The 15657-nt window shown below is 43.1% G+C and overlaps 2 protein-coding genes across 7 annotated transcripts in view; one reads left to right on the plus strand and one right to left on the minus strand.

Annotated features, from left to right (window-relative positions):
- The window catches only part of slc44a1b (solute carrier family 44 member 1b), a 37311-nt gene extending 30796 nt beyond the window's left edge, over positions 1-6515 (minus strand). The window contains exons 1-2 of one of the 3 annotated variants that reach the window (XM_029427231.1): positions 6270-6514; positions 120-209 (exon numbers count right to left, since the gene is read on the minus strand). In XM_029427231.1, the coding sequence (XP_029283091.1) occupies positions 120-209; positions 6270-6326 (147 nt within the window). In that variant the 5' untranslated portion in view covers positions 6327-6514. Of the gene's footprint in view, positions 1-119; positions 210-5593; positions 5924-6269 lie in introns of those variants that run through there. The other 2 variants (XM_029427227.1, XM_029427228.1) reach the window with 2 other exon arrangements.
- A 1154-nt stretch (positions 6516-7669) lies between these two features.
- Positions 7670-15657, plus strand: part of abca1b (ATP-binding cassette, sub-family A (ABC1), member 1B) — a 39131-nt gene continuing 31143 nt past the window's right edge. For 2 of the 4 annotated variants that reach the window (XM_029427232.1, XM_029427235.1), the window contains exons 1-4: positions 8897-9042; positions 9131-9224; positions 14644-14785; positions 15186-15304. In XM_029427232.1, the coding sequence (XP_029283092.1) occupies positions 8935-9042; positions 9131-9224; positions 14644-14785; positions 15186-15304 (463 nt within the window). In that variant the 5' untranslated portion in view covers positions 8897-8934. Of the gene's footprint in view, positions 7734-8893; positions 9043-9130; positions 9225-14643; positions 14786-15185; positions 15305-15657 lie in introns of those variants that run through there. The other 2 variants (XM_029427233.1, XM_029427236.1) reach the window with 2 other exon arrangements.

The following is a 15657-nucleotide window of genomic DNA, read 5'->3' on the forward strand; positions in this document are numbered from 1 at the left end:
CATATAAAGATGTAAACATATATAAACATGTAAAAATGTAAATATATAAACATAAACATATAAACATGTAAACACGTAATTATATAAACATGTATAAACATTTTATGAGAGGGGTCTACCATGCCAACGCAGAAGACGGTGAAAAGCAGGAACCAGGGTAGGTCGGTGCAGCTCCGGTCCTCCAGTGGTCTCCATTCTCTCTTTGTCCTCTGAAACACACCGGGAGAAACACCGTCACACACACTCACTGGGAGAAACACCGCCACACACACCGGGAGAAACACTGTCACACACGGAGAAACACTGCCACACACTCACTGGGAGAAACACCGTCACACACTCACTTGGAGAAACACCGCCACACACTCACTGGGAGAAACACCGCCACACACTCACTTGGAGAAACACCGCCACACACTCACTGGGAGAAACACCGCCACACACTCACTGGGAGAAACACCGCCACACACTCACTGGGAGAAACACCGCCACACACACCGGGAGAAACACCACCACACACTCACTTGGAGAAACACCGCCACACACACCGGGAGAAACACCGCCACACACACCGGGAGAAACACCGCCACACACTCACTTGGAGAAACACTGTCACAAACTCACTTGGAGAAACACCACCACACACTCACTTGGAGAAACACCGCCACACACACCGGGAGAAACACCGTCTCACACACACACACCGGGAGAAACACCGTCACACACACCGGGAGAAACACCGCCACACACACCGGGAGAAACACCGCCACACACACACACACACACCGGGAGAAACACCGTCACACACACACCGGGAGAAACACCGCCACACACTCACTTGGAGAAACACCGCCACACACACACACACACCGGGAGAAACACCGTCACACACACACCGGGAGAAACACCGCCACACACACCGGGAGAAACACCGTCACACACACACCGGGAGAAACACCGCCACACACACACACACACACACAGGGAGAAACACCACCACACACTCACTTGGAGAAACACTGTCACACACACACACCGGGAGAAACACTGTCTCACACACACCGGGAGAAACACTGTCACACACACACCGGGAGAAACACTGTCTCACACACACACACACACACCGGGAGAAACACCGCCACACACTCACTTGGAGAAACACCGCCACACACACCGGGAGAAACACCACCACACACCGGGAGAAACACCGCCACACACTCACTTGGAGAAACACCGTCACACACCGGGAGAAACACTGTCACACACCGGGAGAAACACTGTCACACACACCGGGAGAAATACCGCCACACACACCGGGAGAAACACCGCCAAACACACACACACACAGGGAGAAACACCACCACACACTCACTTGGAGAAACACTGTCACACACACACCGGGAGAAACACTGTCACACACACACTCACTTGGAGAAACACTGTCACACACACACCGGGAGAAACACTGTCACACACACACCGGGAGAAACACCGTCTCACACACACACACCGGGAGAAACACCGCCACACACTCACTTGGAGAAACACCGCCACACACACCGGGAGAAACACCACCACACACCGGGAGAAACACCGCCACACACTCACTTGGAGAAACACCGTCACACACCGTCACACACCGGGAGAAACACTGTCACACACCGGGAGAAACACTGTCACACACACACCGGGAGAAACACCGCCACACACTCACTTGGAGAAACACCGCCACACACACACACACAGGGAGAAACACCACCACACACTCACTTGGAGAAACACTGTCACACACACACCAGGAGAAACACTGTCACACACACACACCGGGAGAAACACTGTCACACACACACACAACGGGAGAAACACCGTCTCACACACACACACACCGGGAGAAACACCGCCACACACTCACTTGGAGAAACACCGCCACACATACCGGGAGAAACACCACCACACACTCACTTGGAGAAACACCACCACACACTCACTTGGAGAAATACTGTCACACACACACCGGGAGAAACAGCGTCACACACACCAGGAGAAACACCGTCACACACACCGGGAGAAACACCGCCACACACTCACTTGGAGAAACACCACCACACACTCACTTGGAGAAATACTGTCACACACACACCGGGAGAAACACTGTCACACACACACCGGGAGAAACACTGTCACACACACACCGGGAGAAACACTGTCACACACACACCGGGAGAAACACCGTCTCACACACACACACACCGGGAGAAACACCGTCACACACACCGGGAGAAACACCGCCACACACACCGGGAGAAACACCGCCACACACACACACCGGGAGAAACACCGTCACACACACACACACCGGGAGAAACACCGTCACACACACACACCGGGAGAAACACCGCCACACACTCACTTGGAGAAACACCGCCACACACACACACCGGGAGAAACACCGCCACACACTCACTTGAAGAAACACCGCCACACACACACACCGGGAGAAACACCGTCACACACACACACACCGGGAGAAACACCGCCACACACTCACTTGGAGAAACACCACCACACACTCACTTGGAGAAACACCGTCACACACCGAGAGAAACACTGTCACACACACACCGGGAGAAACACTGTCACACACACACCGGGAGAAACACCGTCTCACACACACACTCACTTGGAAAAACACCGCCACACACTCACTGGGAGAAACACCGCCACACACTCACTGGGAGAAACACCGCCACACACTCACTGTGAGAAACACCGCCACACACACCGAGAGAAACACCACCACACACTCACTTGGAGAAACACCGCCACACACACCGGGAGAAACACCGCCACACACTCACTGGGAGAAACACCGCCACACACTCACTGGGAGAAACACCGCCACACACTCACTGGGAGAAACACCGCCACACACACCGAGAGAAACACCACCACACACTCACTTGGAGAAACACCGCCACACACACCGGGAGAAACACCGCCACACACACCGGGAGAAACACCGCCACACACTCACTTGGAGAAACACCGTCACACACTCACTTGGAGAAACACCACCACACACTCACTTGGAGAAACACCGCCACACACACCGGGAGAAACACCGCCACACACACACATACACACACACACACACACAGGGAGAAACACCACCACACACTCACTTGGAGAAACACTGTCACACACACACCGGGAGAAACACTGTCACACACACACCGGGAGAAACACTGTCACACACACACACACCGGGAGAAACACTGTCACACACACACACCATCTCACACACACACCGGGAGAAACACTGTCACACACACACACCATCTCACACACACACACACCGGGAGAAACACCGCCACACACACCGGGAGAAACACCGCCACACACACCGGGAGAAACACCGCCACACACACCGGGAGAAACACCGCCACACACACCGGGAGAAACACCGGCACACACTCACTTGGAGAAACACCGCCACACACACACCGGGAGAAAACACCGTCACACACAACACCGGGAGAAACACCGCCACACACACACCGGGAGAAACACTGTCACACACTCACTTGGAGAAACACCGCCACACACTCACTTGGAGAAACACTGTCACACACACACCGGGAGAAACACTGTCACACACACACCGGGAGAAACACTGTCACACACACACCGGGAGAAACACCGTCTCACACACACACACACACACCCCGGGAGAAACACCGTCACACACACCGGGAGAAACACCGCCACACACACCGGGAGAAACACCGCCACACACACCGGGAGAAACACCGCCACACACACCGGGAGAAACACCGCCACACACTCACTTGGAGAAACACCGTCACACACTCACTTGGAGAAACACCACCACACACTCACTTGGAGAAACACCGCCACACACACCGGGAGAAACACCGCCACACACACACATACACACACACACACACAGGGAGAAACACCACCACACACTCACTTGGAGAAACACTGTCACACACACACCGGGAGAAACACTGTCACACACACACCGGGAGAAACACTGTCACACACACACACACCGGGAGAAACACTGTCACACACACACACCATCTCACACACACACACCGGGAGAAACACCGCCACACACACCGGGAGAAACACCGCCACACACACCGGGAGAAAACACCGCCACACACACCGGGAGAAACACCGGCACACACTCACTTGGAGAAACACCGCCACACACACACACCGGGAGAAACACCGTCACACACAACACCGGGAGAAACACCGCCACACACACACCGGGAGAAACACTGTCACACACTCACTTGGAGAAACACCACCACACACTCACTTGGAGAAACACTGTCACACACACACCGGGAGAAACACTGTCACACACACACCGGGAGAAACACTGTCACACACACACCGGGAGAAACACCGTCTCACACACACACACACACACCCCGGGAGAAACACCGTCACACACACCGGGAGAAACACCGCCACACACACCGGGAGAAACACCGCCACACACACTGGGAGAAACACCGCCACACACACCGGGAGAAACACCGCCACACACTCACTTGGAGAAACACCGCCACACACACACACCGGGAGAAACACCGCCACACACAACACCGGGAGAAACACTGTCACACACACACACCGGGAGAAACACCGTCTCACACACACACCGGGAGAAACACTGTCACACACACACCGGGAGAAACACCGTCTCACACACACCGGGAGAAACACTGTCACACACACACACCGGGAGAAACACCGTGACACACACCAGGAGAAACACCGTCTCACACACACCGGGAGAAACACCGTCATACACACACACACCGGGAGAAACACTGTCACACACACCGGGAGAAACACCGTGACACACACCGTGACACACACCGGGAGAAACACCGTGACAGACACCGGGAGAAACACCGTCTCACACACACACCGGGAGAAACACCGTCACACACACACACCGGGAGAAACATGTCTCTCACACACCGGGAGAAACATGTCTCACACTCTCACACACACACACTGGGAGAAACATGTCTCACACACACACACACACACACACACACACACACACACAGGGAGAAACCCCATAACACACACCGGGAGAAATATGTCAGTCTCACACACACACACACACACACACCGGGAGAAATATGTCAGTCACACTCACACACACACGCACACACACACACACCGGGAGAGACTTCGTCACACACACCGGGAGAAACACCGTCTCACACACACACACACACACACACACCGGTACCGGGCGGGTCCAGCCTTCAGGCCCGGAGGTTATCATCACTAATATCACACATCACGTTATCTAGAAGCATGTTCAACCGGAGCTCCCGGTAACAGGCCCGGGTATCCCTCCCGTTAGTTCCTGGGAGCAGCTAATTGGATTACAGCTGCTGGCTCTAATCCCAGCTCGGCCCGCTCTGCTCCCCGGGACCAGTTTCCCTTTCACGGTGACAAAACAAACACGCACCGGTGCTCTGCTGAAGGGCACTGGGGGGGGGAGCACGGTACCGGCCCGGGCCGTTCTTACCTCCGCGCTACCACAGCATCCCATTGCAGTCAGGGTGGACGTGCCCGGAGCTTCACGGAGCTTCAGCTCAGCAGCAGCGGGGTCTGGAGCCCGACAGGCGGTGGAGAGGGGAGGGGGGGAAGGCTGAGCCCCGCGCGCTCTGCCTGCATGCACCGGAGCCCGAGTCCGCAGCGGAGACGCTCCCGACGGTCAGACTGAGCGCTCCGGTCCGCTGAGCATGCTACTGTCCGGTTACCGTACCGAGCGGGGATTAACGGTTGAGGATTTGTCCGCCACACTTCCTGGTGGGCCGTCAGGTGCAGCGGCCATTCATCTCATTGCGCATGCGCAGTTCACGCCTGTGCCGGAGCGGAGAAACTGAACAACAAACGGAGCTGCAGGTGTAATACCTGCAGTGGCCGCTGAGTGGAGGCCATCGGCAGGGTGGCGCTGTTTCCACCGCCGAGTTTTATTTAGAAAAACGTTTTTATTAGTAGTTTATTTACATTTTCTTTATCTGCCTGTAGTTTCAATTGTTTGTAGTTGTATCTATGTGTTATTTTATTTGCTGGTATTTTAATTGTATTTGTTGTACTGTGTACTGTGTACTGTGTACTGTCACTTTAATAATGTCTGTGCTGTGTGATTTCATTTTAATAAAGTTTTCTGATATGATTTTTCATTATTTTTGTTTTACCTTTATCCTGAGACGAACCTGCTGCTGAGAGCTGGAGGACAGACGCTTCGGGTCCATGCTCCTGGAGAGGCGTTCAGGGTTCTGGGGTCTTTCAGGGTCCTTGAAAGGCTTTCAGGGTTCTGTAAAGTCCTGTAAAACCTGAGACTCCTGCAGCTCGGTGTTGTTCCCGTCAGACTGAGTTCAGCAGCAGAGTCTCAGTCTGATCTGCAGAGGAGACAGAGAGCTGTTGTTGTATTGTTTACTGTTGTACCAGGCTGTGTGTGTGTGTGTGTGTGTGTGTGTGTGTGTGTGTGTGTGTGTGTGTGTGTGTGTGTGTGTGTGTGTGTGTGAGAGAATGTGTTAGAGAGATTTCTTTTCAAACTGTAGAAAAATAAAACTTTTTTGTCACATAAACTTTATGAATTTGAACACAAACTGTTTTATTTTTTCTTGTTTGTTGTGTTTTAACTTCACTTGAGTCCATAAAAACCAGCAGAAGGTTTTAAAATCAGTAATATACTTTTTATTATTATTATTGTTGAATAATTTTTATTCATTTGCTTTAAAATTGTATTTATTTATTTATTTTTATTGTTTTATAGTAAACTGTTAAGAAAGAAAACATCAAAAATACATCAGAGGTTCTGTTTCTAACTTTCTGTCACCACATTACATAACACCATGTACATATTAAACACTTGTAATATAAACTTGTGTTGATGTGAGTCATGAAGTGGGGAAGCTTCATGATATCTGTTAGTTACATTTGTTGTTCTATGTAGCTGTAGTTAATACAGAACATCGACATAAACACAATAAAATATAATAAAATAAAATAAACTCCATTATATAATGTCATCATAAATTCTGTATTTGACCACTAGAGGTCAGCCCATGACAGCAGCAGCTGTATGTAAAGCAGAAACAAGACTTTTATTCTGAAAATAAGGATGATCAATATTATTATTACTAGTTATGATTATGACTATTATAATGTATTATGGTAATAATAATAATAATAATAATAATAATAAGTAATAATATTTTCATTATTATTATTGTTATTGTTGTGCTTTGAGTCCGGTGAGTTTTATTGTGAAGGGTCTGAGCGGAAGTGGTCGGTGTTATTGTTGCGCTTTGACTCCGGTGAGTTTTATTGTGAAGGGTCTGAGCGGAAGTGTCGGTGTTATTGTTGCGCTTTGACTCCGGTGAGTTTTATTGTGAAGGGTCTGAGCGGAAGTGGTCGGTGTTATTGTTGCGCTTTGACTCCGGTGAGTTTTATTGTGAAGGGTCTGAGCGGAAGTGGTCGGTGTTATTGTTGTGCTTTGACTCCGGTGAGTTTTATTGTGAAGGGTCTGAGCGGAAGTGGTCGGTGTTATTGTTGTGCTTTGACTCCGGTGAGTTTTATTGTGCTGCTGCAGCCCGGTGAGGAGCAGAGGCTGCTGAAGGAAGGCGGAGGAGGACCCTGAACGCAGCACCGACACGGTAAATAACCGTTAGTTCTCTTTCTTTCACCGGTAACTCTTTTTATTTAAAGGGGACTTAAAGACTTCTGACTCGCTGTCGCAGTTTCAGGAGTTTTAATGTGATTTTAAGTGAGTTTGAGAGAAACACGAACCGGCTGCAAACAGGGGCTCCGAATGTCTGATGTTCAACACGTTTTATTAGAAGACACCAAACATCACAACATGTTCAAATAGGCGATAAAGTTTCTTTAAACTTCGCAGAAACACAAATAAGAAGCAACATAAAGATGAAATACTTAACGTGTTTAATGCAAACATGTGGGACTTGTTGTGTGAATGGGCTTTGACTGTGATTAGTTTACATTTAATAATCAGTAAAGTCCTCACTGACTGCTGAGGGTTTGGATGTATTCAACTTTATTTTAGACTATTGTTAAAGTTATTGTATCAAGAATTTAAAGTATCTAAAGGTAGAATTAAAAAAATGTATTTCAATAAACACAGTTTCTGTGAAATATGAAAATACAGAAAAGTGTGTATATATATACATATATATATATACACTTCATAATTATATATTATATATAATAATAATAATAATAATAATAATAATAATCATAATATATATATATTATATAATAATGATATAATGATATTATTTTATATATATATATATATATATATATATATATATAAAATCTAATAATTTATAATTATATATAATATATATATATAATTATATATATATAATTATATCATTATTATATAATATATATATATATAATATATAATTTTTATATATATATAATTATATATTTATATATATATATAATTATATATATATATATATATATATATATATATATATATCATTATTATATAATATATATATTATAAATTAATATCAAGAGATTTGAAAGATCCATTCAGCTGATTGATTCTCTGCAGCTGTCTGATTCTGATCAAACAGCTGATCTCATCAACGCACACTCACTCAGAGTTCAAGGACGTGGGAGTGTTAATGATCCCCCCGCCCCCCATCACTCAGTTGTGATTATTCAGTGTTTTCTGAGAGTGAATGAGGAGCTGGGGGGGGGGGTCTAAGTGCAGCCTGTAATCTCAGCTGTGACCTTTGACCCCGACACCTTTGAGCTGTGTGCTGTCGGCTCACCCTGTGTGTGTGTGTGTGTGTGTGTGTGCGCGCGAGCGTGTGTTTGCGTATGCGTGTGTGTCCTGCAGATACTGAGAGCCGGCTGGTGGACATGTCTGTCTCTACACAGCTCGGTCTGTTGCTGTGGAAGAACTTCACCTACAGACGACGACAGACGGTCAGTTTCTGGAGATTCATCTTTAATGAACACACACACATGGTCAGTTTGGTTCATAATGTGTGTGTAATGCCCTCCTGTCCCTTAGCTTCAGCTCCTGGTGGAGATCGTCTGGCCCCTCTTCATCTTCTTCATCCTCATCGCTGTGCGGCTCAACTACCCTCCATACGAGCAACATGAGTGTGAGTTCAAACACACACACACACACACACACACACACACACACACACAGTTAAAGGAGTTTAACATGGAAAATGAGTTTATTAAAAAGCTTCTTTCTGGGAGAAAAATTGTTTTAGTGTGAACGAGAGCAACGGTCTCGTCTTCAGCTCCAGGATAAAGTCTGTACTGTCCCTTTAAGACATCAGCTGTTAGTCGACTCTGCACACACTACAGGTGAACAGGGTCAAACATGTAACTAATAGATATCAGCATGAAACTTCCCCACTTCATTACTCACATCAACTGTTAACTGCTATTACAAGTGTTCATGTTTAATATGTACATGAGGCATTATGTAATGTGACTGTTGTGAGTTTAAATCTACACACACACAGTTACAAACACACACTCTGATGTTCTCATGTTTTCTGAAAGAAGACGTGTCACTTTAAAGGTTATTGATGTTTGATGTGAATGGAGCTTTTTTTTTTGTCGTTCATAAGTTTATGGCTCTTTATCACAGAGCTGTGACCTCGGTCCAATAAAGTCACGATAAACTTATTTAACCTCGACCTGAAAACATAAACTAAAAGTTACCTGAGTACATTTACTGAAGGTCTGTACTTAAATAATTCTTGAGGTACATGTAATTTATAATCTATTACATTTATCTTTTATCTTTATAGTTACTTACTTACTTAGTTACACGTTCAGATTATTAAAACAAAATATAATAAACTAATAAATAAAGTATTATAGATTAAAGTACCAGCACTATATAAAGTCATTAAAATAAGATGAACATTAAGGTAATCATCAGTAATTATAATATATTAATATATATTATTCTAAAGGATGAGCACTTTTACTTTTGGTGCTTTAAGTACATTTTGATGATAATCTTGTACTTTTACTTTTAACAAAGTATTTCTACACTGTGGTATTATTCCTTTTACTAAAGTAACATATCTAAAATGTTAAAATGAAATAAATAAAAACTTCATGAATACAAACTGACCCAAAATAATTCAAAAGCCAACTCAGTTTTCACATTCAGGTAACGAGTTCTGGTGCAGAGACAATAAATATAAATATAGAACAGAAAGAAATGCAATAAAAATGTTAAGAAGTACTTTTTAAATATGTAGAAAGTAATTGTTTCTTCCCTGAGTGAAGCATCGCAGTGTTTACGACGTGTTTATCGCGTTGACATTGAGCTGACGACAAAGAATCTAAACTGTGTAAAGACTTCTGTCCACCGGAGACTTTGTCGGGGCAGTTTTCTATGTTGCAGACTCGCAGCTCTTCTTCTGAGTGACTGACGTGAAGCTCGACCTCATAAACAATCTTTGAGTCAACACGAACAAAAAGATTCAAACGGCTAAAAATGAAAATAAAAACTACATGTAGTTTATGACATTGTTAGACATTATTTAACATTGTTAAATATTAATAAACATTAAACATAGTTAAACGTTGTTGAATGTTGTTAAACGTTGTTGAAACATTGAAACATTGTTGAACGTTGCTGAACGTTGTGGAACGTTGTGGAAACATTGAAACATTGTTGAACGTTGCTGAACGTTGTGGAACGTTGTGGAAACATTGAAACGTTGTTGAACGTTGCTGAACGTTGTGGAAACATTGAAACATTGTTGAACGTTGCTGAACGTTGTGGAACGTTGTGGAAACATTGAAACGTTGTTGAACGTTGCTGAACGTTGTGGAAACATTGAAACATTGTTGAACGTTGCTGAACGTTGTGGAACGTTGTGGAAACATTGAAACGTTGTTGAACGTTGCTGAACGTTGTGGAAACATTGAAACATTGTTGAACGTTGCTGAACGTTGTGGTACGTTGCTGAACGTTGGGGAACGTTGTTAAACATTGCTGAACGTTGCTGAACGTTGTGGAATGTTGTTGAACGTTGCTGAACGTTGTTGAATGTTGTTGAATGTTGTTGAATGTTGTTAAACATTGTTGAACGTTGTTAAAGGTTGTGGAACGTTGCTGAACGTTGTTGAACATTGTTGAACATTGTTGAATGTTGTTGAACGTTGTTAAAGATTGTTGAACGTTGTTGAAAGTTGTGGAAGATTGTTGAATGTTGTTGAACGTTGCTGAACATTGTTAAATGCTGTTGAACGTTGTGGAACGTTGTTGAACGTTGTTGAACGTTGCTGAACGTTGTGGAACGTTGTTGACCGTTGTTGAACGTTGCTGAATGTTGTGGAACGTTGTTGAACGTTGTTGAACGTTGTTAAACGTTGTTGAACGTTGCTGAACGTTGATAAACAGTGTTAAAGATTGTTGAACGTTGTGAAATGTTGAACATTATTATTATTATTGCTCGTCTTCCTGTTCCTCTGTGAAAGCAGAAGGCTTCAGATATTTGTGCAGTGATTCAGAAACATGTGAGTCGACGTGTTGAAACTTGTCGCTGCTTTGGAGCCGCTCAGAGAAAAGTTCACTTCAGACCAGCAGAACTGTTTTCATCCCCCGAGGCTGTGAAAATTGGGAAAACTGTAATAATACAAGATGAATCACAGATCAGCTTTAACAGGCTCCTGCTGGAAATCATGGAAAAAACCTTTAAGTTCTATGTGGGGTTTTCAAGGTTTGTGAAAGGAACACGCGTTCATAACGTTTTTAAAGACACAGTCGACCTTTTTCTCAGGATTTCATTCAGTTATGTGAAGAAAACTAAATGATTTAGTTATTTTGAAGTTAGGATTATTATTTAATAAACAGGATAAGAGCTCACAGAATAATGAGAAGAAAACACTGAATCTGTCAAAAAAGCAAGTTAATTAAGTATGTATGATTGTTAGAAAAGACAAATAAAGTAAAAACACGAGTAAAACTCATCTCTGATTCAATATAGGAAATAATCTGCTCAGAATTCACCAAAATCCAGATTTTCTGGAACTCTTTTCTAAAATACAGAGTTCAGATTTAAACATTATCTAATTCTTAGTTTTGAGGATAGTTGAGCACATTTCACTTCTTAGTGTTAGAAGAAGAAATAAAACCTCCAATGATCCTTTTTAAACCAAATGCATCAATAAAATGTTCAATACTTTCTGAACAGAGGGATGTGTAGACACACACATACACACACACACACACACACACACACACACACACACACACACACATATCTAAAATGTTAAAATGAAATAAATAAAAACTTCATGAATACAAACTGACCCAAAATAATTCAAAAGCCAACTCAGTTTTCGCATTCAGGTAACGAGTAAAACGTTTTTAAGAAATAATGCTTTTAAAGAGTAATGGGGACAGGTGTAACGACTCCTCTGGGCAGTTAATACAAACAGAATGCCTCACTCTGTTTTTCATTCTGAAAATAACCTGCCAATTAATCCTCATTAAAATGATTAAACACGATCACAGATATTATATTTCCTGCTGTGCACGGTTCGTATAAAGGAGAGCTGCAATTATTTTTTATTAAATCAATCTGGTAATTATTAAATAAACGTCAACACATTGAAAAACAAAATTTGCCGAGATAGATTTACATTGCATCTTCTTTTTACACTTCGTACTGTGAACTTTTGCACGTTCCTCAATTTAACACATTTTTGCACAAACTACTACTACTATTAAAAACTGCACAGCTCTTTCATTTAAATTCAGATATATCCACACATTTCTTTAGTATTTTTATACTTACGTTTCTCTCAAATATTTTTATAGTAGTTTGTTTCATTTTTATTTTTTTATTTTATGTTTCTTGATTTTTGCAATACTTGCTACTAATTTGAATTTCTCTTACTATCTGTATTGTTAGGCACCTAAGTAAGTACTTTTATGTGAAAAATTACTTGGCAATAAACTCTCGACATTTTTTACGTTATATTAACGGTCAGAAAAAAGCAAAAAACAAACATGAGGTCATTTGATGATCAGTAAATCAAGCCTGATTTAAAATAGGATAGCCCACGCAGGACGTACAATAGTTATGAAAGATTTATGTCATTGGTTAAATAAAGGCTCTGTTGGACTTTAATGACTGTAATGATGAGTGGTAGTTTTAATCATCTCTGTGACCGCTGAAGTGAATCTTCTTATCTAATCTGCTTTGATTAGAAATTCCCCGTTGGCAGTCTTAAAGGTTCCTAAAGCTTCTCAGATAGCAGGGGGGGAAGCCGGGTCGGGGGGGTAAAGGTCGTACTGCCGGCCTCCACCCTCGACTCGATAAAAAAACAACTACAGGTTATCTACATGCAGCGAGTCCATCCAGGTGAACCAATGGACCGCTTGTTCCAACGCAGTAGGAGATAAAACGTCTCCAGATTAAATCTGAGAAACACGTGTCTTCATAAACAACAGCACACATGTTCAAATACTGTAGTTTTAATCCCACGTAGTCATGTCTGTAGTTTTAATCCCACGTAGACATGTCTGTAGTTTAAATCCCACATAGACATGTCTGTAGTTTTAATCCCACGTAGTCATGTCTGTAGTTTTAATCCCACGTAGTCAGGTCTGTAGTTTAAATCCCACGTAGTCATGTCTGTAGTTTTAATCCCACGTAGACATGTCTGTAGTTTTAATCCCACGTAGTCATGTCTGTGGTTTTAATCCCACGTAGTCATGTCTGTAGTTTTAATCCCACGTAGTCATGTCTGTAGTTTTAATCCCACGTAGTCATGTCTGTAGTTTTAATCCCACGTAGTCATGTCTGTAGTTTTAATCCCACGTAGTCATGTCTGTAGTTTTAATCCCACGTAGTCATGTCTGTAGTTTAAATCCCACGTAGTCATGTCTGTAGTTTAAATCCCACGTAGTCAGGTCTGTAGTTTTAATCCCACGTAGTCATGTCTGTGGTTTTAATCCCACGTAGTCATGTCTGTAGTTTAAATCCCACGTAGTCATGTCTGTAGTTTAAATCCCACGTAGTCATGTCTGTGGTTTTAATCCCACGTAGTCATGTCTGTAGTTTAAATCCCACGTAGTCATGTCTGTAGTTTTAATCCCACGTAGTCATGTCTGTAGTTTAAATCCCACGTAGTCATGTCTGTAGTTTTAATCCCACGTAGTCATGTCTGTAGTTTAAATCCCACGTAGTCATGTTTGTAGTTTAAATCCCACATAGTCATGTCTGTAGTTTAAATCACAATTAATCAATAAATGCGAGGTAATCATCAGTTTAATCTATAATAAAAAAAAATATATTTCCTAGCTGTAGTATGTAAATACTGCCTTTGTGATTTTAAATGTGTCTGTCTTTTAGCATCCAACAACTACATCTCCCATGAGCCTTTTCTGCAGACGTGCTCCTGTAGCCCTTTGGCAGCTGTTTATCTTTGTTAACCCAATGAAGATGTCATTCTTATGGAATATGTGTCTGTCTTGTTGATACTTTTACTTTGGTAAGTGAGTGACTTCTGTTTTTTTGTTTCTGTCTGCAGGTCATTTTCCCAACAAGGCGATGCCGTCAGCTGGCACGCTGCCCTGGCTTCAGGGAATTCTCTGCAACGCAAACAACCCTTGCTTCAGGAGCCCGACGCCGGCCGAGTCCCCGGGGGTCGTTGGCAACTTTAACGACTCCATGTGAGAACACATTTTACTGAATTTTATTCTGAAAATCTGGTGAGCTTTAATTTAGAAATGTTGCTATTAAAGAGAAACTACTTTCAACTAAAATAACTTTATTAGTTATTGTTTTTTAAATTGAAGGAACAAACTTTGGAAAAATAAGTGACACTTCAACTGCTTACTTTTTAAATACTTTTATTCGATATTTGATATTTAATTTAGAAATGCGGCCGTTAAAGACTAAAAACGACTTTATTTAAGTTATAACGCGCACACTTCAGTTTCCTTCAGTGTTTCTATCTGTAGCCTGAGAGCTTCTGCCTCTGTTATTATATTATGTACTGTATAAATCATTATATACATATAAATAATTTAATAGATATTTAACTACAAACTGCAAATTTCGTGTTTTCAGAATTTCTCGTCTGTTTTCGGACGCCAAGAAGATTCTCCTGTACAGTCAGAACGATAAAAACCTGGATGGATTTAAGGAGCTCGCTCACGCTCTGCAGGTGCTGCAGAAGAGCCGATCAGGTAGGAACCAGAACCAGAACCTATGGATGCACCATGATTTGGGCAGATAAAGGTCTTAAAATTAATCTGTTTGAACAAGAAAATGAATCTGGCACGATTTACATGTAACATAATAAAGTAGTTTTCTTACTTTGCGTACTTGTTTTTAGAAAGCATTACATGTTATGTCTGCATCTGCCAGTGGGCCATCACCTAATAGTAGTGCTAATAATAATAATAATAACAACAACAACAATGTTCATTCATTACAGACGTGATCTCTGTAATTAGTGGAAATAAATAAGTGAAATCGGCCAAAATGAGTTTGAAAATATCGGATCTCAAAAAATCATGCATCTCAAGCAGAAGCACTC

Source organism: Cottoperca gobio, unplaced genomic scaffold, assembly GCF_900634415.1.
Source record: "Cottoperca gobio unplaced genomic scaffold, fCotGob3.1 fCotGob3_302arrow_ctg1, whole genome shotgun sequence".
Classification (NCBI taxonomy): domain Eukaryota; kingdom Metazoa; phylum Chordata; class Actinopteri; order Perciformes; family Bovichtidae; genus Cottoperca; species Cottoperca gobio.